Source organism: Necator americanus, chromosome I (assembly GCF_031761385.1).
Source record: "Necator americanus strain Aroian chromosome I, whole genome shotgun sequence".
Classification (NCBI taxonomy): Eukaryota; Metazoa; Nematoda; class Chromadorea; order Rhabditida; family Ancylostomatidae; genus Necator; species Necator americanus.
The window spans coordinates 31,903,541-31,927,311 of record NC_087371.1 but is presented as its reverse complement, the minus strand read 5'-3'; the positions used below and the strand labels follow the sequence as shown (position 1 = coordinate 31,927,311).

Here is a 23,771-nt window from a genome sequence, read left to right as displayed (position 1 = left end):
GTCGTGCTTGATCTCTTAGAATTGATTGTGTTTTATTTTTCACCCCTAGGTTCTTTCGTATGAATGCTGCCAATTATCCGAATTGTTCTTAATTTATATCATAGGAATCAAGACTTTCTATTTTGGCGTGTATGTATAAAGTACCTCGTACGTATGGTGTGGTGCGACTGCCAGTGGATAATAAGCATCTTTCGACTTCTCATACCTCTATTCTAAACACTTCCAATATTGTACGTACATTATCCTGTCTGCGTGTTCGTTTTCTTTCATTATGAGGAGAATTTTAGGAGCGGTGATTCTATTCTATGTTATTTATGATATATTCTAGGTTACGTATTTTATTCATCATTGTAGTGTTATTGTTAAGTTGGAGTTTCTTTCAGAAGTTGGTGAGCGTTCCACTTTTAGAAATTAAATATTTGTTGAGTACAAATCTGTAATTGGTAACGTTGTGCTTGATCAAGCTTTCGATTTTTGCAGAAGTTTCACACGATGAACATCCTCGAATTATAGCAGGGTTGTTGTATGACGGTGTTGGATTTCTGTTAGGCGGTGATTCTGGTGCTAAATAGTGGTGTCAATATTGCAGAAGCTGTCTATTTCTTGAGCTACTTTGTTCAGGAATATTCTAGTTCTTTTCTTTTTTCTTTCTCATTTTTTTCTATCTATTTATTCTGAAGACATCTTTAACAGCACAACGTATGGGCGTTTTTTTTCTAGGTTTGTGATCGTTTTCCTTCCTGCCGCGCGTCGAGGCAGTGAAGAAATCCAAAATTCTCATCTAAGGTCCAGAGCGATGAAATGCTCCAAAGCGAACATAATAATTTATGAATGTGTCGACAACAACTTGAAACAAATCGTTTATGACAAACATTGTTGAGAACACTACAATAGGGTTTTGAGCAAAATCCACAGCATAATAGGGTCAAAACGACATGAAGCACGGTGTAGTTGCGTATGCGCCTGCAGTGGAGTGCAACAGTTAGAATTGAGTGAGGAACACTACTAGCACCTCTCATCGCTGCAGTTTGCGATGCTCTCTCCTCGATTCAGACTGTTGCCTCCACCGCACCGCTTCGACCGCAGTCGCTTACGCAACTACACCGTGCTTCATGTCGTTTTGACCTTACTATAAGATGCGACATGTGGACAATTCTCATATTTCACCATTCATCAACTTTGCTAGATTTAATACGCCATTAATGGGTATTAAACTGTCAGTTATCGAAATTCAAGACATTTAATAGTTCCGGCTCTGGAAAACATAGGAAGTTACTATTTGCCGATTTGTAGTATTTGTGTGTTTGTGTGTATCTTCACCTTGATCACCTTGACTACCGTTGGTCTTCGAACTGGTGGAGTGGGCGCCAGAAATTCTTCCATTTGTCCCGATGCCAGAGTCGCCCAGTGGTTCCTCCTTTCGCATGGGATAGGAAAAGCATCATAATTTTCTTCGAAGGAATTTGTGAAGAAATCTGACCATGGGGTCGGCGGTCTTCTTGTAGTGCGCTTAATATCGGGGGGAACTCGGTCGCTCATGGCTCTGGTCCAACGGTTGCCGTTAAGGCGCACCACGTGTCCGGCCCACCTTATTTTACTTTCCTTCGCAAATGCGACGGCGTCTTTGATCGTTGACGTAGGAGAGAACTTTGAGTCTCGTCTCTCCCTTTTGTGAGGCGGGATACCCCTAGCACCACTCTCTCAATTGCGCGCACAATGACGCTCACCTCGTTTTCTTCCTGCTTGCGAAATGCCCGGGTTTCCGAAGCTCAAGTCATAGCAAGAATATTAGATTGAGGTGGCGTTGAAAAGGTGAACATGGAGCCGCGTGTTCTTGGTCTTCTTCACTACATCCTCGATGCCCTTATGCGCTCCCCAAGCCACTCGTCTCCTCCTGCCCACGTCGAGGGTCAGGTCGTTCACCATGTTCATTTCCCGACCCAGATAAACGTAGTTAGTGCACTCGGATATGTTCGTTCATTGAGCGTGAATGGGGCATCCAAGACCCATCCGTTACGTATGAACATCATCTTTTGCAAATTCAGCTCAAGACCGATGCATTTACATCAGCGAAGCGGAAACGGTGCAGCTGCCGACCATCGACCTTCACTATCATATCGTCCCATTCCAGCCTTCGCATTGCGTTCTCGGGGTGGCTGTAAATATTTTGGATGAGGTTGTATCACCCCGTGGGACCCCCTCTTCACGTTAATGATGATATTCTTGTAGAATGGCGAAATTCTGGTCGTGAAGTTGAACGTGAAGAAGTACAACTCTCGAGGTATCTTTATGTACTGAATAGGAACACCCTGGTTGTCCAAGACCTTCCTGACCTCTTCCGTCTCAACTGAGTCGAAGACCTTTTTCGAGTCGATGAAGGTGGGAAAGAGTGGCATCTTGTACTCTCGTGATACTTCGATGAGTCTCGAAACAGTGCGGATGTGGTCAATAGTGCTGAACCGTTTTCGAAACCTTGCTTGCTCGCATGGCTGTCCTTCATCCAAGACTTTTTCAATTCTATTAAGCATCACTCTTGTAAAGAGGACGATGTAGGATGTATATATTGTAGATGACGGATAGTATGCCAGATTGGGTGATTAGTTGCCGATGTTATGTGGATCTCCTTTCTTATACAGTAACACGGTCTTGCTGGTCTTCCACTGTTTAGGAACCTTGCATTCCGACAGATAACGTGTAAAGAACCTCGCCCTCGTATTGATGAGTACTGGAGAAAGGTTCTTCAGATGTTCTGGTCTTATTCCCTCGGGACGGGTTGCCGCACAATTTTTATCGACATGATAGCACGTCACGGGAGACCCTCTGGAATGATATGTCCGTCTTCTCTCAGATGGCGAGATGGCAAATGGACGTGGCTGTCGAAGAGATCTGAGTAGAAGTCGCAAATTACCTTTTCCATCTCCTTTCTCGATGCTGTAGTTGTTATATCTGAGGTCCGAAGAGCAGTCATTATCGTTTTACAACTGGCGAAGTTCCAAAGGGGGAAGCGAATGCTCTGCCTCTTCAGCTTCAGCCTTCTGCGCTTCTTTCTTTGAGGTCTTCCTTTATCGCCTCTCTGCAAAGGCTTGCAAGCTCAGACGTGAGTTCTTGGTTGCCTGCAGCCTATGCAGCTCCACGCTGACGTATCAGCTCTAGAGTGTCCGGAGGCAAGCGTCTCTTGTTGGTTTTGAAACTCCTTTCCTCGTACAGTCGTGAAGATGTTCTACAAGCCGTTCATATTCGTCGTCAATGTTGTGCATGACGGTATGTTCCCAAAAGCTGACAAACGAAGCGACGAGCTCCCGGTCGATGATGGTTCTGGGAGTCCGCTTTGTGAACTTCGCCGCTTTTTCTTTTCTACATGTGAAAGAAAATCCTCCTCGAAAAAGCTGATGGTCCGATCCCGTATAAAACTTTGGTACAACCGCGACATCCGTCAGACAAAACCTTTTACTGACGATGATGTGGTGAATTTCATTATAATACCCTCCATCGGGAGACTCCCACGTCCAGCGTAGAGAGGAGGGCTCCGGAATTGCGACCTTCTTTCCCTGCTCATTCCATTGAAGGCCATGGATTCCGATGTGAAGTTCTTCAGGCGTTTTTCTGGGGCCAATTTTGGCGTTATCGAAGGTATGGTCTTCTCTGTAGAACTTCTCCCAGGTCCATTAGGTCCATAGAAAGCTTCTACTTCTTCTTCTTCATAGCTTGATGTTGGAGAGTAAGCGACGAAGATAGTCAAAACTGGCATTGAACCGCATCTTCTCATCCCCAGACGTCCGATTCGGGTATTAAGTTGTTCGAAAAAGTCGATGTTTTTTGCCATAGTCGTGTTGACGAGGACGCTAACTCCACCAACACCTCTACTGTAGCATGTTCCTAAGAACAGTTCTTCTCCAGTTTCACATACGGCTTTGAGGGGCTCAGTCATGACGTCGTAGTTAATCTTCCTGGCTTGCATCATCAGATTTTCGATGGCCGCTTCCGATGCAAGCGTACGTGTGTGATAAGTACAGATCGTCATCCTAGTCCTTTTCCGTTTCGGTAGCCTACATGATTCCTGCAACCCCATCTTTCCTGGCGCTACCGTTCTCAGGCTTTCCTCCAGAATCAGGCCCAAGGGTTTGGGGAAGAACGTTTGTCCTCCCAGAGTGGTCAAATGGAGCTTATTTGTTGGAATCGCCTCCCTTGCAGCTTCTAGTCACTTGATTGAAGGCTTTTGGCCGGACTAACGTGCTGGATACAAGGATGTCATGAGTCAGTCCCGTCTCAGGAGAAACAGGAAGTCCATCCCCTGAATCCACCAGCGTCTCTGGCAGGCACAAGGTCGTTTTTGGTTCGCGATTAACCCCTATCCGCCACCTGGGGGCACACCACACAGCCTCGCGGCTAAACGGCTGTGATCCTTTCGGTGAGAAAGATCCGTAGGTGTGTCTCTAATCTCAAGATGAAAGGATAAAGTCGCTGGCGCGCCAACGCTTTACTGGGATTATTGAAAGCCGGTAATAAAGTCAATTGTTTTTATCCTCCTCGGCAGTCTGGTACCAATTTATCGACCCTGGAGGAGTGAAAAGATTGGTTTGTACTGGGGGGGGGGGGGGGGGGTTTCGAACCGTTGACCGTACGGTCAAATCTAACCTCTTCCTGACTGCGCTACACCCACCCTTAAATTTCAAGATCTTTCTTATTTTCTGATCGTTGTAGATGATTGCATGACACGCAAAGATATAATAATTTGTGGTAAAACCAGGAAAACTTTGTTCTACAAATGTTAGCATCTAGTAATTTCCCAAACAATGTCTGTTGGAAACATCCCCTGTTTTCTTCTCCGCTGATTGAACCTATCCAACATTGAAATCGTGGCATGTAGTAAATACTATTTATGCTGGGTACGGAATGTGTTCAACCGGATGAGCGCAACGCGTTTGCCACAATACGTATTCTTTCTCCGCTTAATTCATGCACCTTTTTGCTGAATCGAAGCACAGCGCTCAGTCGGGTGAACACCTGTGGGGACTGCTAATTGGACATAAAAAGCAGCATATCACGAAATTGACAATGTTGGGATCTCCTATGAACAATATAGGGCTCGGTGTGTAGACCATGAATATAAGAGAGATCTTTCCCAATTTCCCCTACAAAAGTTTCTAGAAAAAAAAACGGCGTGGGGAGCTCTGATGACATCTTATAAAACGCCACCCTCGTACACGCGCCGCCGACACCAGCCGTTTCTTACGCCTTTTCTTTCCCACGCCAATTAGGAAAAATTAATCAATTTCGTGATATAAATCTCGAAACCTATATTATATATGAGAGAACAAAACATCGTCAGTTCTGTTTAGTACTGCATTTCATTCAGGTTAGAGCGTCCAGATTATACAACACTCTCTGACTTTCTCTCATTCCCCACTCTATCTTTTTGAGATAATCTTTCTTTAAATCCAAGAGATAACTTTTGTCATAGACATGGACCAAAGTGTCTTGAGGATCTCTGTAGATGCGAAAGCCAACGATCGTCCTTTCCCACGTTTCGGCCAACCGCAGAAGCTTGGTGAATACACTGTAAGTGCTAGTTTTCCATCTAAGTCCCACGTAGGATAGCTCTCTACAGGTGACGAGGGATCGAAGTCTCGTGCTAGGCAGAGAGGATGCGAAGTATCTGTACGAGGCAGCATTCGCTGACGGTGGTCGCGTGCGACTAGATCTGAATAAGGGATTTGATACGTTCGAAGAGAAGGTAGTCAAGAATCTTGCTTAGAAACATTTAGAACTATTGTTAGCCGCATAAACTTCTCTTTCGCACAAATGGGAAGTAATTTGGAGATAAATTTTTAGTGGTGTTTAGAGTGTTGTAGAACGAATTACGTTCAAGGGAATGACTCTATCAGTGAATGGCTAGAGCTATGCGTACTTTTTTTTTTGAGCAGAGTAGAGCGAGTCTGCGATTTTCATTTTCTCAACGCTGACAGTGTGGGTTTGATTAGGGCAGAATAGGAAGAAGAGGGTGCGGGTGTCGAGTTGTTTGTTACGTTACGGCAGAAGACAACCCAAGCTAATAAAACTACGCCCATCCGAATGCTCTTCCGTGTGAGAATTCTTTCAAATTCATATCTTGAAAAGTGTGAGTTCACGGCACAAATATTGCTCACAAGCAGAGATCAGGTGATATTATCCTGACTGTACATGTGATGAGATGTATTGTTCCCTTCAACGGCATTTGTTCGCTACTATTATTTTCGTGGCCGTCGGACTCAAGATATTCTTCGCCTCTGGATGTTGAGCGTCCACAGACGTATCACTCAGTAGTCTACTAGCCATAATACTGTGGTCAGTTTTCATAGAGGCAACATATTTGGAATTTTTTCAGTGATACAAGGGGGGACTATTTGTTTTTATAGATGAAATTTAGCATGTTGAGAGTGTGGGAATAAATTATAACAAAAAAAAAAGACTGCAACAGTGTGAAATCTGCCACAACCCAACTAATATAAATACAGTCGAGTCAAAACGACATGAAGAACGATGTGTTGCACGAGCGGTCGCAATCGAGCAACGCGGTTTTCGACCGCTCGCAGAATTCGTGCGAGCGGCTTGCTCGGCAATTTGACAATTGATGTCGTCCAGATCGATATTGCCTACAATTTTCTGGATGTTTTTATTTGCTTTTTTTTCTGATTCTTTCGTCCTTTATACTTCTTTTTTGTTCCTTGTTATGTTTGCTGTATTTGCTTTTCTTATATAGATCTGTATTGTTCTTTGGTTAGTTTCTTAAATTTTTTTTCTTAAGTTGTATTGTTTTTTTCACGTGTTTATTTTCATATTAATGTTCTTTTTTTGTTTGTAAGAGAGGGAGAGTAGGAGGAAAAAAAGAACATTAGCATAGAAATAAATGGAATTTTGAACCGAATTTTGAAACCAAAACATGAACAAAAGCAGTACAATAACTTAAGAATCGTAGAGATATAATATAGATCTACACAACAAAAGCAAATACAGTAAGGTTAACAAAATTACGAAAAAAAACTTGAAAGACGAGAAAAAGGGAAAGAAAAGCAAAAGAAATGAAAAGAAACAAAAAATTGCCGCCAATATCGAACCGAATGACGTCACTTGGCAAAATTTGGCAAACTACCAAGGAAACCGCTCGCAGGCGGTCTGGGAGCGGTCAAAAATCGCGTTGCTCCAGCGCGACCGCTCGTACAATTACACCGTGGTTCATGTCGTTTCGACCCGACTATATTATATGATTATGTGCAAAACAAGGCTTTGTATTCACGAAGCATGTTCAAAACGGTTATGGTAAAAAAAGTCTTATTTTATTGGTTAATTTTAAGTTGGGCTGCCCGCAGAGTTTGCTCTTTTAGTTCTTCTTAAATAAGGAAGAAAAACCTTAGAGAATGGAGATTAAAATCATGGCGTAAAGGACAAGATCATCGGTAATCGATGGGTCAGTAGCAATCAGCCGATTATTGCTATAACTTTGATGTTAGAATTTCAAGCCATTTTTTGTGTGATTCGTAAAAACTTCAAGGGACAGCATTGTGCACAATTAATTCTTTCGAAATACAGCCAAAAAACAAACTGGTGCTTGAAATGAAACCTTTTTTCATGAGTACCATCTCTTAGCAATCGCGCGCTCAATAACCACCAAACAGCCGGCCGAGCGGTTGTGATCTCTGCGGACAGCCTTCGTGGTCGCAGAAGAACTGGTAATAACAGAAATATAACGAGTACTAGTGCAAGAATTTGGATACTGAATTGAACGAAAGAAAATCTCATGAGAAATAAAAAAGTACTACCGGCTGCATCCGATTCCGCTAATCCAGTGTACACGTGCGCAAAATATAGATAACTCTGTAGCAGGAGGTCACAGCTATTGAATTAAAATGAAAATTTTCTTGAAGGGGACAAACAAAGGTGGGTTGTGACTCGATTCCCTTCTTCTTTCAGATTTACTTACTTGATTATGAGAATAAAATTATACTTGGGCCAGAAAGGCATTTGTCATGAGTACTGCTTTGATATTCGATAGGTGGATGTTCCATGCTTTCCAGGAAGGCGATGAGAGACTCGACATACTGTTGGATTGGATCGTATCGCAAGCCCCTCGAGGTGGTCCACTAAAGAAGGTACTGTTGTTCTGACTCCCACATGAAATTTATTTATTTGTAACAGTTAGGTATTGCACGAAGCTGACTTCATATGCTGGCGTGGACTTTTGACTCGGATAGCGGCGACCCCTTTCAGCCCGAAAGATTCGTGGGAATTTGCAGCGGCACGCATTGGTGGTGTGATTTTTCTGTGCGAAAGGGAGACTGAAGAAACTCGGGAAAGGTACAGACCTTACTGTTGTTATTATTTGCAACACGTGCTATCTTGATGTGACCATTGTGATGCACCTGGGCCACTGGTGTCAATCGAAACGACCAACTGCATGCACGGTTAAGAAATGGGAAGAGCCCTGAACTGACGAGATATTACATTTCTTCCAAGCAGCAGCAGTTGAGAGAAAATCGTTTTTGTCTTTCCAGCTAAGTTGTTGCGTCTCTTTTTTTAATAAGAGAAGGATGCCAGTAATAGTAGCAAGCAGCATCCGCTTTTCCAATACTCCACGAGCATGCGGGTCACGGTAATTCGACTCGCAAGACAACAGACTTGATAAGAACTGCTTCTTCTCTTTTACTTCATATACTTATATTTAGAAAGCTTTCCATGACACAACGGGAAAAAATGATGACGTACTGGGGTTTCAAATTCGAGCAGTATATGACGGTTGCTGAAAAAGATGTAGGGAACTAACTAATTAAAATGAAGATTTTTAATTCCTGCTCTTGGCAGTTTTCCAGGCCCAGCCGGACGTGGATGAGATTGTTACTTGCCGTGAGGAATTTGCAGTCGTTGTTCGTTCCACTCTAGCCACTACTTCCGGCAAATCTTTGAAACTCGTGTACAGTGGCGAAGTGGACGCTATTAATGCAGGTACTCGAAATTTTCCTAAGGTTTCTCATTAAAGTGTCAGAAGTCCCTGTTTTTCCTATTTTTATAGAAGGAGATTTGGTGGAATTGAAGACACAGCGTCATGCGTTAGAAGGTTTCTTCTGGAAGCAGAAAAGTCTAAAGTGGTGGTTGCAGTCATTTTTACTAGGTGTGCGTGATATTATTGTCGGCTACCGTGATGATGATGGAATTGTCAAGAAGGTACTGATCTTAGTTCCTCTTTCTTATTAGTCGATTTATTGTCATAGTTTTATGGCCACGTCATAGCGATGACATCATGGTTATTGCGAAACGCATTGTTGATGTTGATGCAATTTTCCACCTTTGATACTGCTTAGGTCGGATTCGTGCACACGGATAACCTCTGCAAACGGGGCGAATGGTCGGGGAACGTCTGCATGAACCTTCTTTCAACTGTGCTAACTACGGTGAGATTCGAATTGATGCTATTAGTTCTAAAGCTACGTATTGCTTTTCTCCTTCTTTTTGGTGTGATTGTGCTAATATCTGCCGTTAATCAGTCGCCTTCGGATGTACCAATGCGTTCAACTTCAGTTCAGAATCGTTTATAAAAGGTTTATAAAAGTGTGTCTGGCCAATAGAATGACTTGCAGGTGCTAGACTCTGTATCAACTATCAAATGTTTCCATCCTACCCATAGATGCGATAGTCGGAGCCGGTGCTCTGGCTCCCTTCACTTTTGGACGGTTGAGGAAGGGACCTCCTTCAGTTTTAAACTGTTGGCGAAATTACCCCCTTCACTTTTGGACGGTTGGCGAAAGGACCCCCTTCACTTGAGCTGCACCCCATGAGCTAAACCCCCTTTACCTGAGGAGGGTCCGGATTCTCCTTATCGCACCTATAATCCTACCGGACAACCGTAGTGCCTTTAGCGACCAGGAAGGGATAAAAATCTTGGTTGGCTTTGTGCGGTTTCGAATCGGCCGTGAAGTCGCAGCTGAACCTCCTGCGAACTGCACCACACCTGCTCATTTTTTTATTTCTTATTCTCATTTGGGCGGGTGTTGCACAGTCGGTTAGAGATCCGTTGTAGCCACACGATTGATGGTTCGAAACCGCCCTTATGAAAACCAAGCCCTTCATCTCTGCGGGGTCGATAAATTGATACCAGACCTGTTTGGGAGGCAATTACTGGAACCAATTTATCGACAGGAAACAAATAAAACACTGACTTGATTGTTCCAAAACCTCAACGATTACCAATTCCAGTAAAACGCGTTGGTGCATCCCAAGTTGATTGATACACCAGTGACTTTATCCTTTATCCTTTTTATTTTCATTTGGAAACATAGGTATGCCAAAAGAAGTAACAGGAAAGTACGGGGCTCACTACAATTTTGCCCAAGCCTCACAGAGCAAACTTAGCCCTTTTTTCAATTGTGCAGCTGAAGGTGATATTCACGACCATTTTCGGTTTCCGTGGCAGCATTGGGTTGTTTTTGCAGAGCACTTGCATGATTCAGTCATTTCCTTACGTTATTATATACTTTATACCTTTAGTACCCCTTCATTGAAAAGGAGACTGAAATGTAACTTTCTTAGGTAAATGATTTGCTCAAACGTGATGGCGAAGCATGCATCGCTCGATATGAGCAGAATCGTGATGAAATAGCGATACATTCGGCTTCAATTTCAGATGTAGATTTCTTCACTTACAATTTTCGAGTACATTTTAACTTAGAGTGAAGGTACTGTATAATCTCGGATACGAAGATTTTGCTCTTATTTCTGTAAAGTATGTTTTACTGTGATGTGATATTTTATTTCTATTTTTTAATTGATCTCTCTGAACATGTATGTTTTATTCGCCCTATGTTTTGAATGAATTTTGTTAAACCAATTTAACTCGGATACGGTAACAGTTGCTCTACATACTTCTAATTACCTTAAGATTCCATGATAAGAGTGGTCACTGTGAGAGGAGTGCATGTATACAGTTCTCCGAGTAGTAAATCTAGTTCCTTTTGCATAGTTTTCGCAAAAAAAAGTAGCATTATTTTCAAAACCTTGAGGTAACTCTTGAGTACTTCTTCCAATCCAGTGTTTTTTGTGACGAAAGTGAGATTCAGCGTTAACTATTAATCCATGGTAAGTGCAATACATCGTTCTTCCCGAATTCCCAGGACTGCTGAACATTTACCGGTCGAGACCACCTTGGACACGAATTGAGAGATGGAATCTTTTCTAGGATTTACTTGAGTAAGAGGATATTCCATAGTTTTAGCATGAATATTTCTTAAAAATTTAGTTTGGCTTTGAAGCACTAGTAGATCGAAAATCGACTTGAACAGTTGGATCTAGTCTTGGAACTTTGCAAATACTTATAGTCGGATCAAAGCGACATAGAGCACGAGTAAAGTTACATGAGCGGTCGCGCTAGAGCAGCGCGGTCTTTCCTGCGACGACCTGCGAGCGCTTTCCTTAGCACTTTGCCAAATTTTGCCAAATGACGTCATTCGGATCGATATTGGCAGCAATTTTTTGTTTATTTTCATCTCTTTTGCTTTTTTTTCTGATTTCCTCGTCATTTAGGGTTCTTTTTTTTGGCAATTTTGTTGTTTGCAGCATTTGCTTTTGTTATGTAAATCTATATATTATCTGTATTATTCCTAAGTTATTGTGTTGTTTTTTTGTTTGTGTTTGTTGTTTTGCTTTTGAAATCTGGCTCACAATTGTATTTATTTCTATTTTCTATTTTCTGTTATGTTCTTGTTTTTTGCTCCTTTTCTGTTTTTTTTTTCGCATATCCTCCTTTCTTTACAAACAAAAAGTACCTTAACATGAAACTAAGTACAAGAACAAAAACAATATAATATCTCAAGAACAATACAGATACAACGTAGAATACTGTACTGTATAACAAACCAAATACAGCAGACATCACAAAAATACGAAAAAAAAAGCATAACAGACGAGAAAATCAGAAAGAAAAGCAAAATGAATGAAAACAAACAAAAAATTGTGATCAATATCACTTCACGTGACTTTGGCAAATTCCCGGACAGTTGCGCAAGCGGCTGCGCTCGAAGCAGTGTGGTGGAGCGCAGCGGTCAGGATCGAAAGAGGACCCTTGCTAGCATCATTCTCCGTTGCAGTTCGCTATGGTCCCGCCTCGATTTCAACCGCTTTCTGCTTCATATCGTTTTGACTTTACTATACAACGGATATATAGTATAGGGTCAAAACATGAACACGACATGAAGCACGTACGCAGTAGTGGACGCGACTTCTCTCGAGGTGCTTCGGTGGAGTGGAGCGGCTAGGTGAAACCCTTGCTGGCACCACCCATAGTTCGCCACGGTCCCATCTCGGTTCGAACTGCTGCCTCCACCGCGCCGTTTCGAGCGCGTACGCAAATGCACCACAACTACACTCGTGGTTCATGTCGTTTTGACCCGCCTATAATAAGACTAACAATCTACTGCATTCGACTAATGTGAAACAACTTAACACGTACTGTACAAAGAACCACGTTTATCGTTCTCCGTTTATGAAAATGATCCTGATGTCAAAGACAGCACTGCGACAGAAAGAAATCTTCCTGGGTCATACATGCGATGGAGTGTTGGCTTATTCTTATTTAACTGATTTAACACATAGGAGGAATCGAATCGTACCTCCCAACTAATCGAATAACAGGATTCGAGTTTTCTTCGTTCTCGTTAACTTTCTCAGTTACCCTCATCAGCGGGACAGCCTGGCGCAAGGCCGGTGCTGCCTGTGGACGGCGGGCTCTAATTTCTGTTTATTGAAATCTAACTGTTGGAGCGGGTAACTATTACTTTCCTATTTCTTACGCGTCAAGCAGTGATGATTTTTTCGTCTTTTCTCTCGATTCCTTAGTCAATCCCCGTAGTAGTCTACTTGTGACAATCCCACTGTTTACAAGCATGCCAGAAAATTGACGCGCTCAATTCCCTCTAATCCCGAATTGTCCTCCACAAAAATCCTTCACTTAACATGGGAAAGAGTGTTCGAATTTTCCATCTTAAACCCTTGCATCTTATAGTGTGCGACCACTACAACAGAGCCGCACCACCGCTGCAAACGAGCTGCGATTCTGTCATCATCCTATTCAAGCAAAACGAATGAATGAGTTGAAGATAGCGGCTAGTGTACATAGTATAAACGGCGAATGATATCCATTCCCACAGTGACATTTGGAACTGCGGCAAATCTAATTGAGCAAAGTATTGTTAATGGTGCAATAACGTTAACCGCTTCTCTGAGCGTGAGTGCTGCCTCTGACGTCTGACAAATGAAAGCACTATTATGTATGTATTCTATATTGAGTTCCTTTTTTTAAACAAACAATACTTTGTTTCTATTGGTGCATTTTACAATTCGAACATTCTCGAAAGTTTTCGAATGTATTGCAAAAAGATTTGTTTGAGTGTTTGACCCTTCAAACCATTCACGGTAGCATACATAAGTGCTATTGTGACTATTTATTGACACATGAAGTTAATTTTCGAGTACAAATACCTCATAGAACTCGAGAAAAAGCAATGTATTAGCTAGTATAATCTCGACGATACATGTTATTGCCAAGAAAAACTTGATAAAATTGTTATGAAGTCGTACGGAGATGAATATGAGAAAACTTAAAAAGGTTGGCGTGAACAGTGCTGAAATGAGAAGAACGTTGTTTAATTAACAAGTCGTGTATGTGATATTAGCAGTCATCATGCTTTCGTTGTAGGACCAGCATGGAATCTATGGGAGCTGAGCACGACCGCTACTAGGGTTGTCCCACGCGGCCGTTTCCATTTAGCTGAATAGGCGCAACAAAAATAAACAATCCGATTCGTGGCATGCTCAAATCCGAAGGTTGATCCTACATCGAAAGTGTCCAACGATAAAACAGCGCTAAAAATTTAGAAAGGTAATCTCGTCTACGAAGCATATTTCTTTTAACGCAATAAAATTGATCGTAGTAGCTTGCGCGGTGCCAAGAAAGCAACAGCCAATAGCGGCCTCTCAGTCACGCCTCCGCCTCTTACAATGTTTCATAGCTGCCTATGGCACCCACCAATTGAGTACTGAATTTTTTCTGTGTTTCCTGGTTCACGTATCAACTGACGTAAATCGAAGCGACCATCAATATTCAAGTACCTGTGTTTCAAAAATTGTTAATATAACACCTATAGTCGGGTCAAAACGACTTAAAAGCAGCATACCACGAATCTGGGGTGGTCCAGCGATTTCCTTGTAGAAGGTGAGAAGTATCCGTATCTTCCGGGCCGTTTTTTTACAGCAGTTAGAAAGAAGTGGACGGAATCAACCCCTCTCCATAATCTACGACCCCGTGTACGTATACTCCACCTGAAATCCGTACCACCTCAGATTCGTGGTATGCTGCCCTTAAACGACGGTGCAGTTACGTAAGCGGCTGCGCTCGAAGCGGTGCCGTTTAGCATAACGGTCAGGATCGTTCGGGAACCGTTGCTAGCACCACCCATCGCTGCAGTTCGCGGTAGTTTGAGTTCGATTTCAACCGTTGTCTCCACCGCGCCGCTTGAAGCTCAGCCGCTTACGCAAATGCAACGTGTTTCATATCGTTTTGATCTGGTTGTAGATTTATTTCCTGCGGAATATTTCTATAGTTATAGGATATTTCGAGTGCCTACCATCTTCTGAAAACGTGAAGTGTGTACGTAATACATATGAGGTTATAGTATATAAAAGAAATCATGTCTATACTTCCCGATTCACAATATATCATCAGTATCTGAATAGAAACAGGTATAAATGTGGCCAGAAACCGATTGTCAACTGAAACGGGCATATTTAAAGGCAGCATACCACGAATCTGGGTTGGTACGGACTTTAGGTGGAGTATCCGTATACGGGGTCGTAGATTATGGAGACCGGTGTGGTTCCGCTCATCTCTCGCTGAATCACTGCAAACAGCCGGCCTCTGAATGTTGTTTTGTACGATGCCTTCTATTGCATCGCGCCACCCTTGCACCGTTCCAGCCCTGCGATTCGTCGAAAATCAACTCGGACTGCCCCGATAGACAGTAAGGGACGCTACGCGTGCAAGGGTGGCGCGCTCTGCAATAAAAGGCATCGTACAAAACAGCATTCAGGGGCAGGGTGCTTGCAGTGATTCAGAGAGAGATGAGCGGAACCACCCCGGTCTCCATAATCTACGTATACGGACACTCCACCTGAAATCCGCACCACCTCAGATTCGTGGTACGCTGCCTTTAAATCGTGGCACAAGTGTCATTGTAGTTTGAGCAGACCTATGAGGAAGTGTCCAATAGCAGGATTCTGAGACTTCTATCAAACTGTCCAAAGGCAGAACTGTAGGACAGCCTCTTTCTGTTCATACTGATTATCGACTAGACCCACGTACTTGTAATAAGCAGCAGACAAATTGATAAGCTCTTAATGTTCCAACAATGTATGGGAATTCAAAGCCTCCATAAGAAGACTCGGAAAGATGTCTCTGAAATCCCTCTTTAAGAGAAGTCCACGTTATAGGTTAGGAATCGTAGTGAACTCGCCATTACACTGTTACGCAGAGCTGTACCGCGACCACAAAAGCAGCTACTCCGAGTCGATGAGTTAGTAGTAATGAACCACCACAGCGTTACTTGTGAATGATTCTCAGCATTGATTGTGATATCTGTTTAGGACCATAACTTGGGTAGAGTTCATTTTTTGTACTGGTCTACACTTACTCGGAAGAAATGGTTAGTTCTTACAGTAGATGGTTCACTGCCTGATAAATTGAATACTAATAAATTCGAAGCTGCAGAGGAAGAGGGAAATCTATGGTGATTGTTTGAGTGAGAAATCAAGTTCAATCACCGTCAGACTCTACTTTAGATTGTTTCGATTCCCAAAAACTGTGTCGATTGCGCCGATTCCAAAGAAATCTGAAAACAACAGTGAGGACGAGTCATCGGAAAGAACCTTCTAGCCCATCGTTTCAGCTGACCGTCGTTGTCCATCAACGCTAACGATGGGGACTTCATTCTCTATAGGTGTTGAATTCTGGATGGTCGATCTTAGCGACCACCACAAAATGATCATCTGTCCATCATCAATATCTATGATCATCATCAATACCTGTCACCATCGAGGACCCTGACCTCGGCGGCAGCCGACGAGATTGAAATGGACATTACTTCTTTTTAAATTACCTTATTGACGCAAAATGACAAATAAAATCGGGACAAAACGACGTGAAGGGCGATTTAGTTGCACGAACGGTTCCGTTTGACCAACGCGGCTCGCTGACTGCTGCGACTGGCCTGCGAGCGGTTTGCTTCGCAGTTTGCAGAACTTCGCCAAGTGACGTCATCCGGGTTAGCGGGGATTTTTTGTTCGTTTTCATTCCTTTCGCTTTTCTTTCTCATATTCTCGTCTTTTATGTTCCGTTTTTTCTCGTAATTTTGTTATCCTTGCTGTATTTGCTTTTGTTGCGTAGATCTATATTATATTCGATGGTTCTTAAGTTATTGTACTGCTTTTGTTCATGTTATGCTTTTGAAATTTGATTCAAAATTGTATTTATTTCTATGTTAACGTTCTTTTTTTTTGTTTCTTCGCCTACCCTCTTTTCTTTACAATCAAAAAAGAACATTAACATGAAACTAAATACAGGAACAAAAACAATACAATAACTTAGGAACAATACAGATACAGTACAGATCTCCATAACAAAAGTAAATATAGCAAACGTAACAAAAATACGAGAAAAGGCATGAAAGACGGGCAGATCAAAAAGAAATGCAAAAAAAAAAAACGAGAAATTGCCGTAAATATCGATGCAGATGACGTAACTTCACATCGCCTTAGGAAATTGCCAAGCAGGCCGCTCGCAGGCTGTCCGCCAGCGGTCAGCAACTGCATTGCTCCAGCGCCACACTCGTGCAATTACACCATGTTTCATGTCGTTTCGACCCGACTACACCTTTTCGTTGCTTCCAGTGTTCTTATCTGGTACATGGAAGCAGCAAACAGATTGTCTAAACGCATTTTGGCGATGAAGACTTCTGTTAGCGATGAAGATTTGAGGAACTCCTAAATCCGGATATATTTTAGAATTCATACAGTTATCCTTCTGTTATGTATCAATCAAGAACTGCTCAGCTTATATGTGTCACACTGCAAGTGGGTTCTCTGTCTCGAATAAGGATACTCTGATACTCATAGTCTCTTGACTTGCGTTACCCGATGCGACAGCTACGCGTCCTCTGTTGCGACAACACGTCAGGGGGAGTGTGTGAGGGGAGTCGAACGAATTGCAGCGGACGCATCGCGGTCGCTCCTGCCAAAATAAGCGCCGACAACTATGTTTTGTGATAGTGTGCCTGCGAGGTCTTTAGATGGAACTCTTTACTTGCCTGACGTTTCGGCTTTTTCGCCGTCTTCAGAAGCCTAAATAGAGGATGACTGGGGCAATGCTACGTTTATCCCGTCAAGTGCCGTACTACCCTCGGTCAGTGTTTCGATAATCGTTCAGGGTAGTGAAAACAGAAACCTATCTACATTGAAACTAGTCTTACGTGTTGTTCCACAGGACGTGGCGCGGCTGGTAGCACGCACTTATCACTCAGTGTATCAGGCATACTATCACAAAACAGACAGAATATGCCGAGGTTTCAAGACAAGAGAACATTCGAACTACTGACAACTGTTTAAAGAGATTCATTCAGATCCTTTTGCTTTATTCTTATATTGACCACTTGAGTACGGCTCGATTCTTTATTACTATGGCATTATGCCTTTATAACTTATTCATTACTGGGATGAGATGGTATGTCTGTGGTGTTTGATTTGTATTTCCATCAACTTACCCACAATCACAATTGATCGTATAGGTCAAAAAACATCGATGGCCGCTTCGATTTTCGTCAGATGCTTAAAGAAAAGAATACTCAATTGAAGCTTTCATATGCTCGTGGTGGGTGACAAGAAGCTGATACTATATACATTTTCATCGCAGATAGGATTTGAGAGACTTTAATGAAAGAGGAGATTTGGTATGACAGCAAACGAATGTTAGTGTTATGAGCTTGAAAAAAGGGGAGGGGGAGGGGAATGAAATTATCGTGATCGGGCGATCGAAACACTTGTTATCACTAACGGTCTATCTAGCTTTCGTGCTATTAATTCCTTCGACTCTACTTTTACTTGCGCTCATAGTGTTTTTCCTCTCGGGACCATATCTCCTGCAATAAATTGAAAATAGCTGCTGCAGAAAAGACGTGCAACGCCGAATGTATTGTCATGGCAGGAGCGTTACTTCCTCAATGGTGCCGACACCGGTTATCTGCCTCTCAGCGATTTTGTCACTGCTTTGAGACGCAGGTGGGAGTTCCTGTTTCTGCCATGTCAGGATCGACTCACAATATTCTTGTATCCTGCGCGTCGGTCAGGCGAAAAGCCTACAATCCTGCGGGAAAAAGTCGTGTCATCTATAACATCTACGGGATTAGAGGCCGTCAATCTGCCCATTGGTTTCAATACTATATGCATGTTGCAGTAATAAGTAAGAATTTCCTGACTCTGAAGGAAAGTCTGGTGATGCAGTGGTGTCCTCGTCAATGTGGGTGCGGCAGAGAGCATCTGCTCTGTCGAACAACTCACGACCCGAATGAGGCATCTGCGGATGAGAAGATGTGGTTCAAAGCCTGCGTTACTTTCGTCACTTACGCTCCAACATCAAGCTACAAAGAACAAGAGGTTGAAGCTTCCTATATAGACCTAGAGAAGTATTACGGAGAAGACCGTACCTTTTTCAAAGGCATTGTTGGTGATTTCAATTCCAAAATTAGCCCCAGAAGAATGACTGAGGAATTTCGCATTGGGATCCACTGCCTGCAGTCAAGCGAACAAGGGAAGAGGCTTTCCGAGTTTATCTTGACCGCTAAAATTGCCCATAAAAAGATGAGGGATAAAGTCGTTGGCGTGTCAATCCACTAGGGTTGCGCCAACGCGTTCACTTCAATTCGCTTGAGGTTCACGAAGGTGTAACTGGCCCATATAGTGACTTGCGGAGGCTAGCCCATGTTCCAAGACAAGTTTAGTACCAATTTATCGATCTCGGTAGGATGAAAGGGTTGGTTTGCACTAGAGCGGTTAAGAACCATCAACTGTGTGGCTACAGCGGACCTCTGACCAACTGCCCACATCCCCCCTACCCCGGGGACAACCCATAGGAATTAGCAATTCTAGGAGCCCTCTCTAAGCTGGACATCATCGTAGGTAAAAAGTTTTCCCTGGCAGATGTTGTTATCGTCGCAGAGTTCTATACGGGAGCAGACCAACGTCCTTTCGCAAATGTTTTTTCTTCATGCACACGGAAAGAAGAGAAAGCCGCGAAGTTCAGAGAGCGAAATCCCAGAACTATCATTAAATGGTATCTTTTCGCTATGCTAGCCGGCTCCTGAGAAGATTCTGCAATGGACAGCATCTACGAGGAATACAATTTGCACGTTGAATATCTTCATGACTGCACGAGGAATGTTGAGAGTTTCAAAATCACCAGGAGAGGCCTGTCTCAGTAAACTCTTGAGCTAATACGCCATCGTGAAGCAGCTCGAGCCGCAGACAACCAGGAACTTGCATTCGAGCTCAAGGCTTTGCCGTGAGGCCACACTACTTCTACACTGTTCTTTTCTATACTTACCTCTTCACCATCTGAGGGGCAAGCAGGGTTTTGAAAAAGATTCAGCACGACTGACCACACGCATGCCGTTTCAAAACCCCTAGAAATATTGCGAGAGTACGAGAGTTCCGCTTTTTCTCACGACTTGAAGAAAGCTTTTGATTCAGTTGAGTCAGAAGTGGTTTGAAAGGCTGAGATAACCAACGCGTCTATAATAATTGAATAAAGGTACTTCGAGACTTGTACAGTAACTTCACGACCGGAATTTCGCCATTCTACAATATTGTCACAATCGACATAAAGAGAGGGGCTCGACCGTATGACACAATCTCGGGGGCGGTCGTTATTGTATCCACAGCCGAATAAGAAGTACCTGCAGAAGAGGTTGTTGGTAAGCCAGAGCGGGGATATCTGGGCTTACCTGTGATCATTAAGCCACGCCTGTCAACCACCACGTCACCGAGGTCGAGTGCCGCGCCTGTGTTGCAATTACTTGGTAGAGTTGGCTTCTGGGAGGGTTCAAGGAACAAAAGAATAACAACGTAACTGCGAAGAAAGTGAAAAAAAGCTAAAAAAAAAAATGGAAATTTTGAAGATTGTCTAGATTCCTTGCATCTCTATACAACAAAACATTCAATTTATCATATATCATTCATTCAATCCAATTTATCAATGCGTCAGACACTCTTAATTTTCGTGATGAATTGCCTGAAGAAATAGTTTAACACTTCTTTTTCTTCATGGTAAAAACTGGAACCTCCTTGCCTTGTTTTTCAAAACATCATTGAAGGAATCCAACATGGTGTCAAAAGGCGAAACCTTCAGTCAAGAAGTTTTTGAACCAACAGTGCACTACAGTACATTCTAAAGCATTTTCATAACTTAGTGCTTTAATCAAATTTTGAACTGATCTGGATCTATGTGTGCCTTGTGGGCAAATTTGAATAATAAGCAATAACTTCGAATTTTGACAGCATTTGTACCGATTCTCTAAAATCAAAAAAAAAAAAATAAATAAATTAAGTCTTACAAAATATGTTGGTATTAGTTATAAATGATAGATGTTCTTACTCTATCTTCTTGAGCCTTGAAACTTTGCTTTCGATTCGATTTGCGATTTGCTTCTTTTACACAAGTAAAAAAATACAATTTTTTTTTATTTCTCGCATTTCATGTGCAATCGTTTGATATATCTCTAACTCCACACCTGAACGATCGATCTTCCATACAGAGGCAAGAGCAGAGATAACATGGCCTTGCTTGGCATGTTTCACACCTTAGATGATGAGGGACGTTGATAGACGATCTATGGACGGGCACAAAGTGAACCCAGCGCAGTGGTATGTTGATGCTGCTAGCTGCTGCGCAGGGCAATTATTACGATTGTCGCTGTCAGTTATTTCCCCTGAGGATAAATTATCGCGGAAGTTGTAGGTGCCTAGCGATAGGCACCCCACAATCTCACTCTAAAATATTCAGCACCAATCTCCAGAACATGATGCGAGAATTGGAATCGAGTAACATTGCAGTAAAAGTTGACAGACGGGAGTTGCACCATCTTCGCTTCGCTGATGACATCGTTCGGATAATACTTAGCTTCAGTCAAGTGGAATGAATAGTGACTAGATTGGACAAAATATGTGGAAACATATGTTTTTAGCTGAACCTAGACAAGGCGATGTTCAAGAGGTACGGATGGGTTTCTGATGCCAATTCACGCTCAACGGAACGAATATATCCAAATGCTATGCATATCTAGGTCGGGAAATTAGCATGATGAACAACCTAACCTACCAGCTGGGTAGGAGGAAACGAGCGGTTTGGGGAGCGTATTGGAGTCTCGAGGATGTAGTGAGGAAGACTAAGAACATCCGGAACCGTGCTCACCTACTCAGTTATGTATTACCTATGTTTTTTCTATTTCGACCTACTTGGCTTTGAAACCTAGCCGTTTTGCTAGCGGGAGTAATGCGATCAGTGTCATGGAATGCTCAACTGAAAGGGAGGAGTACGTAGTCATCAATTAAGGTTCATTTTTCACAAAGTCGTGTTCTTTCCATTTTCTTCTATTTTCCATTTAGCGAGCGATAGCTTGATATATCGCTCAATCAACAAATCTATACTCTCAAACACAGTCATACAGTCGGTATACCAATGACAATCTGTGAGATTGATGCCTCTAAGATAACGGCTGCGGGGGTCCTATCGGATATTGTTCACAATTTACTAGTAAGTATCAGTAAGAAAGAGTCGATCGAACGAGAATAAACTGTAACTTGTTGACTTATTAGTCTTAATATAATAAAAAATAAGAATAGAAAAAAGAAAGAATAGAAAAATAAGAAATCAGATACGAATATAAGAATTTCAATAAGGTGAGGAGCGAATAAAAATTTCTAACCTTAAAACTTTTAAAATTACCCATAGTTCAACACCAGCTGCTCTTCATCCTTGTGAATTTGAAGAATGATAATTAACACTAGTGCACCTTTAAATTTCGCTAATATTACGTCGGCGAACAGAATCGTAAGATGGGGGGGGCATGAGCTGATTGCAGTTGCAGCGATTGCAGTTTAGTTCAAAAATGAAAGCTCACATGAATTACTGGAAGTACCCATAACCAAAGTGCAGAGATAGTATTGATTACTCATAGAAAGCGACCAATTATTTACAGAGGTATTTGGTCCGTTGGTCATTGGATTTCTGGTGTTTCTTATGATACGTTTACCTGGTGGAAGTGGCAACTTCATCTGGACGCTGACATGTTGTGTGCAGATAGTAGCAGCATTACTTCTGCTTGCGGTCGAAGTCAACGAAACTGTGATTACAAGGCGATATTGATTTCTTGGAGACAATAAAACTTTATCTGGACAATTTGGAGCTATTTTGCTTTATTTCTTCATAGCACAAGTGTTGTACTGAATTCATGGTCGAAAAGAAAGTACGATTTAAGTAAACGGCATCCCGAGTTTCCACTTAGATTACTATCAGCAGTCAAAATGAAGTGAAGCTCGGTGCAATTGCCTAAGAAGCTGTGCTCGAAGCGACGGTAACGATCAAGGCAACGTTCTCGTTCGCTGCATTCAGAGTGCACAAAAGAGTAAGTTCCCACCTCGGTTTCAGCCGTTAGCTCCACCGCGCCACTTCGAGAGCAGCCGCTTACGGAACTCCACTAGGCCTCTGGCTGTTTTGACCCGAATACACCAACTTTCTTCGCACTCTGCTCGTTCGCTACTGGGCGCCTGAAGAGTCTTCGTTGCGACAATTCTATTGCAGAACCGAGGTCAGGGGATGGAGGGGTGCGTACAGAGAGGGTCCCGGCGGATTTTGGATAAGGATGTGTCTAATAGTTTCAGACTACATATATAAAAATTTTCGCTAAAAACACGGAACACCCCAGCTCTCAAAAGTAACGGGAATGAGGATTATCGTTATCTACAAGTCCCAAACTTTATAGCCTAATTCATTTGATTCATTTGATAAGATTTCTAGACTTCACGAAGGTAATATCTAGACAGAGCTCGCACAGTTCTCTTATTAGAAGACCACACAAAATGGCACGTACTTCTAACTACATTGTTCTTTAACTTATACGGTAATATCGGGAACTCACACCACTCTTCTTTACATATTTCCTTGTAACTGCTACTTAGCGTCTTCATCGCCAGAAGAACATCTGAGGGCGTTTTCTGGATCTCCAGGAACGACTTCAACGCTACTTCGTCGAGATATTTTCGCGGATCCCCCGGCATATTCACTGGAAACGTAACGTCTCGGAGGCATTCGCGGAGAACCCGCCGTGACACTCCTTACCGTTCACCCTTTTGGAGTGGTCTGTTTGCTTGCGATTTTCTAACCATCACACGCTACATGCTACATAATAGCGGGGTTATTCTGTAACGTGTGTCTGTGTGTATGTCAGTCAAGAAGTTTCAAAAAGGGAGGAAAACGGATCTCGCGGTGTCGAGTTGGTGTGTCCACGCCAGAAAGCTATAGAATGGGATGTGACGGGTCCCACGGCGTGGAATTGGTGCGCCCTCGCCAGCCGGGGCTACCGTTGCCAGTGTTGCGTTTCATTGTCTGTTTAAATGCTGATTAGTTTACATGATCTGAGATGGAACGTTAT

General features: G+C 42.7%; 7 protein-coding genes across 11 annotated transcripts in view; 2 read left to right on the top strand and 5 right to left on the bottom strand.

Annotated features, from left to right (window-relative positions):
* Positions 1–379: 379 nt before the first annotated feature.
* RB195_007470 (uncharacterized protein) lies at positions 380–1,426 on the bottom strand (the record flags this gene model as incomplete). The annotated part of the gene is made up of 2 exons (XM_064181115.1): positions 380–564; positions 1,321–1,426. 2 exons carry the CDS (start codon positions 1,424–1,426, stop codon positions 380–382), a joined length of 291 nt encoding a protein of 96 aa, XP_064037929.1.
* A 640-nt stretch (positions 1,427–2,066) lies between these two features.
* On the bottom strand, positions 2,067–2,528 carry RB195_007469 (uncharacterized protein; the record flags this gene model as incomplete). The annotated part of the gene is made up of 1 exon (XM_064181114.1): positions 2,067–2,528. One exon carries the CDS (start codon positions 2,526–2,528, stop codon positions 2,067–2,069), a length of 462 nt encoding a protein of 153 aa, XP_064037928.1.
* Positions 2,529–3,433: 905 nt separating this feature from the next.
* On the bottom strand, positions 3,434–4,069 carry RB195_007468 (uncharacterized protein; the record flags this gene model as incomplete). Of its 2 annotated transcripts, none has more annotated exons than XM_064181113.1 (1): positions 3,434–4,069. In XM_064181113.1, the coding sequence occupies one exon, from the start codon at positions 4,067–4,069 to the stop codon at positions 3,434–3,436; it is 636 nt and encodes a 211-aa protein (XP_064037926.1). The 2 variants fall into 2 exon arrangements, with proteins under 2 accessions (XP_064037926.1, XP_064037927.1); XM_064181112.1 differs by having other exon boundaries at positions 3,434–4,021.
* A 1,394-nt stretch (positions 4,070–5,463) lies between these two features.
* RB195_007467 (uncharacterized protein) lies at positions 5,464–10,701 on the top strand (the record flags this gene model as incomplete). The annotated part of the gene is made up of 9 exons (XM_013444968.2): positions 5,464–5,559; positions 5,609–5,734; positions 8,052–8,126; positions 8,177–8,331; positions 8,700–8,784; positions 8,844–8,976; positions 9,044–9,195; positions 9,333–9,422; positions 10,558–10,701. The coding sequence occupies 9 exons, from the start codon at positions 5,464–5,466 to the stop codon at positions 10,699–10,701; spliced, it is 1,056 nt and encodes a 351-aa protein (XP_013300422.2).
* Positions 10,702–13,479: 2,778 nt separating this feature from the next.
* RB195_007466 (uncharacterized protein) lies at positions 13,480–16,004 on the bottom strand (the record flags this gene model as incomplete). Of its 2 annotated transcripts, XM_064181110.1 has the most annotated exons (6): positions 13,480–13,643; positions 14,048–14,130; positions 14,646–14,746; positions 15,380–15,472; positions 15,708–15,798; positions 15,943–16,004. In XM_064181110.1, 6 exons carry the CDS (start codon positions 16,002–16,004, stop codon positions 13,480–13,482), a joined length of 594 nt encoding a protein of 197 aa, XP_064037924.1. The 2 variants fall into 2 exon arrangements, with proteins under 2 accessions (XP_064037924.1, XP_064037925.1); XM_064181111.1 differs by lacking the exons at positions 15,708–15,798; positions 15,943–16,004 and adding an exon at positions 15,531–15,533.
* The window catches only part of RB195_007463 (uncharacterized protein), a gene marked incomplete at both ends in the record, with an annotated part of 27,847 nt that continues 19,792 nt past the window's right edge, over positions 15,717–23,771 (top strand). Inside the window, 6 exons of one of the 3 annotated variants that reach the window (XM_064181106.1) lie at positions 15,717–15,719; positions 17,077–17,145; positions 17,691–17,791; positions 17,856–17,938; positions 22,320–22,376; positions 22,733–22,745. In XM_064181106.1, coding sequence (XP_064037918.1) covers positions 15,717–15,719; positions 17,077–17,145; positions 17,691–17,791; positions 17,856–17,938; positions 22,320–22,376; positions 22,733–22,745 — 326 coding nt within the window. Of the gene's footprint in view, positions 15,720–17,076; positions 17,146–17,690; positions 17,792–17,855; positions 17,939–22,319; positions 22,487–22,732; positions 22,746–23,771 lie in introns of those variants that run through there. The other 2 variants (XM_064181107.1, XM_064181104.1) reach the window with 2 other exon arrangements.
* Positions 22,508–23,397, bottom strand: RB195_007465 (uncharacterized protein; the record flags this gene model as incomplete). The annotated part of the gene is made up of 2 exons (XM_064181109.1): positions 22,508–22,563; positions 23,211–23,397. The coding sequence occupies 2 exons, from the start codon at positions 23,395–23,397 to the stop codon at positions 22,508–22,510; spliced, it is 243 nt and encodes an 80-aa protein (XP_064037921.1).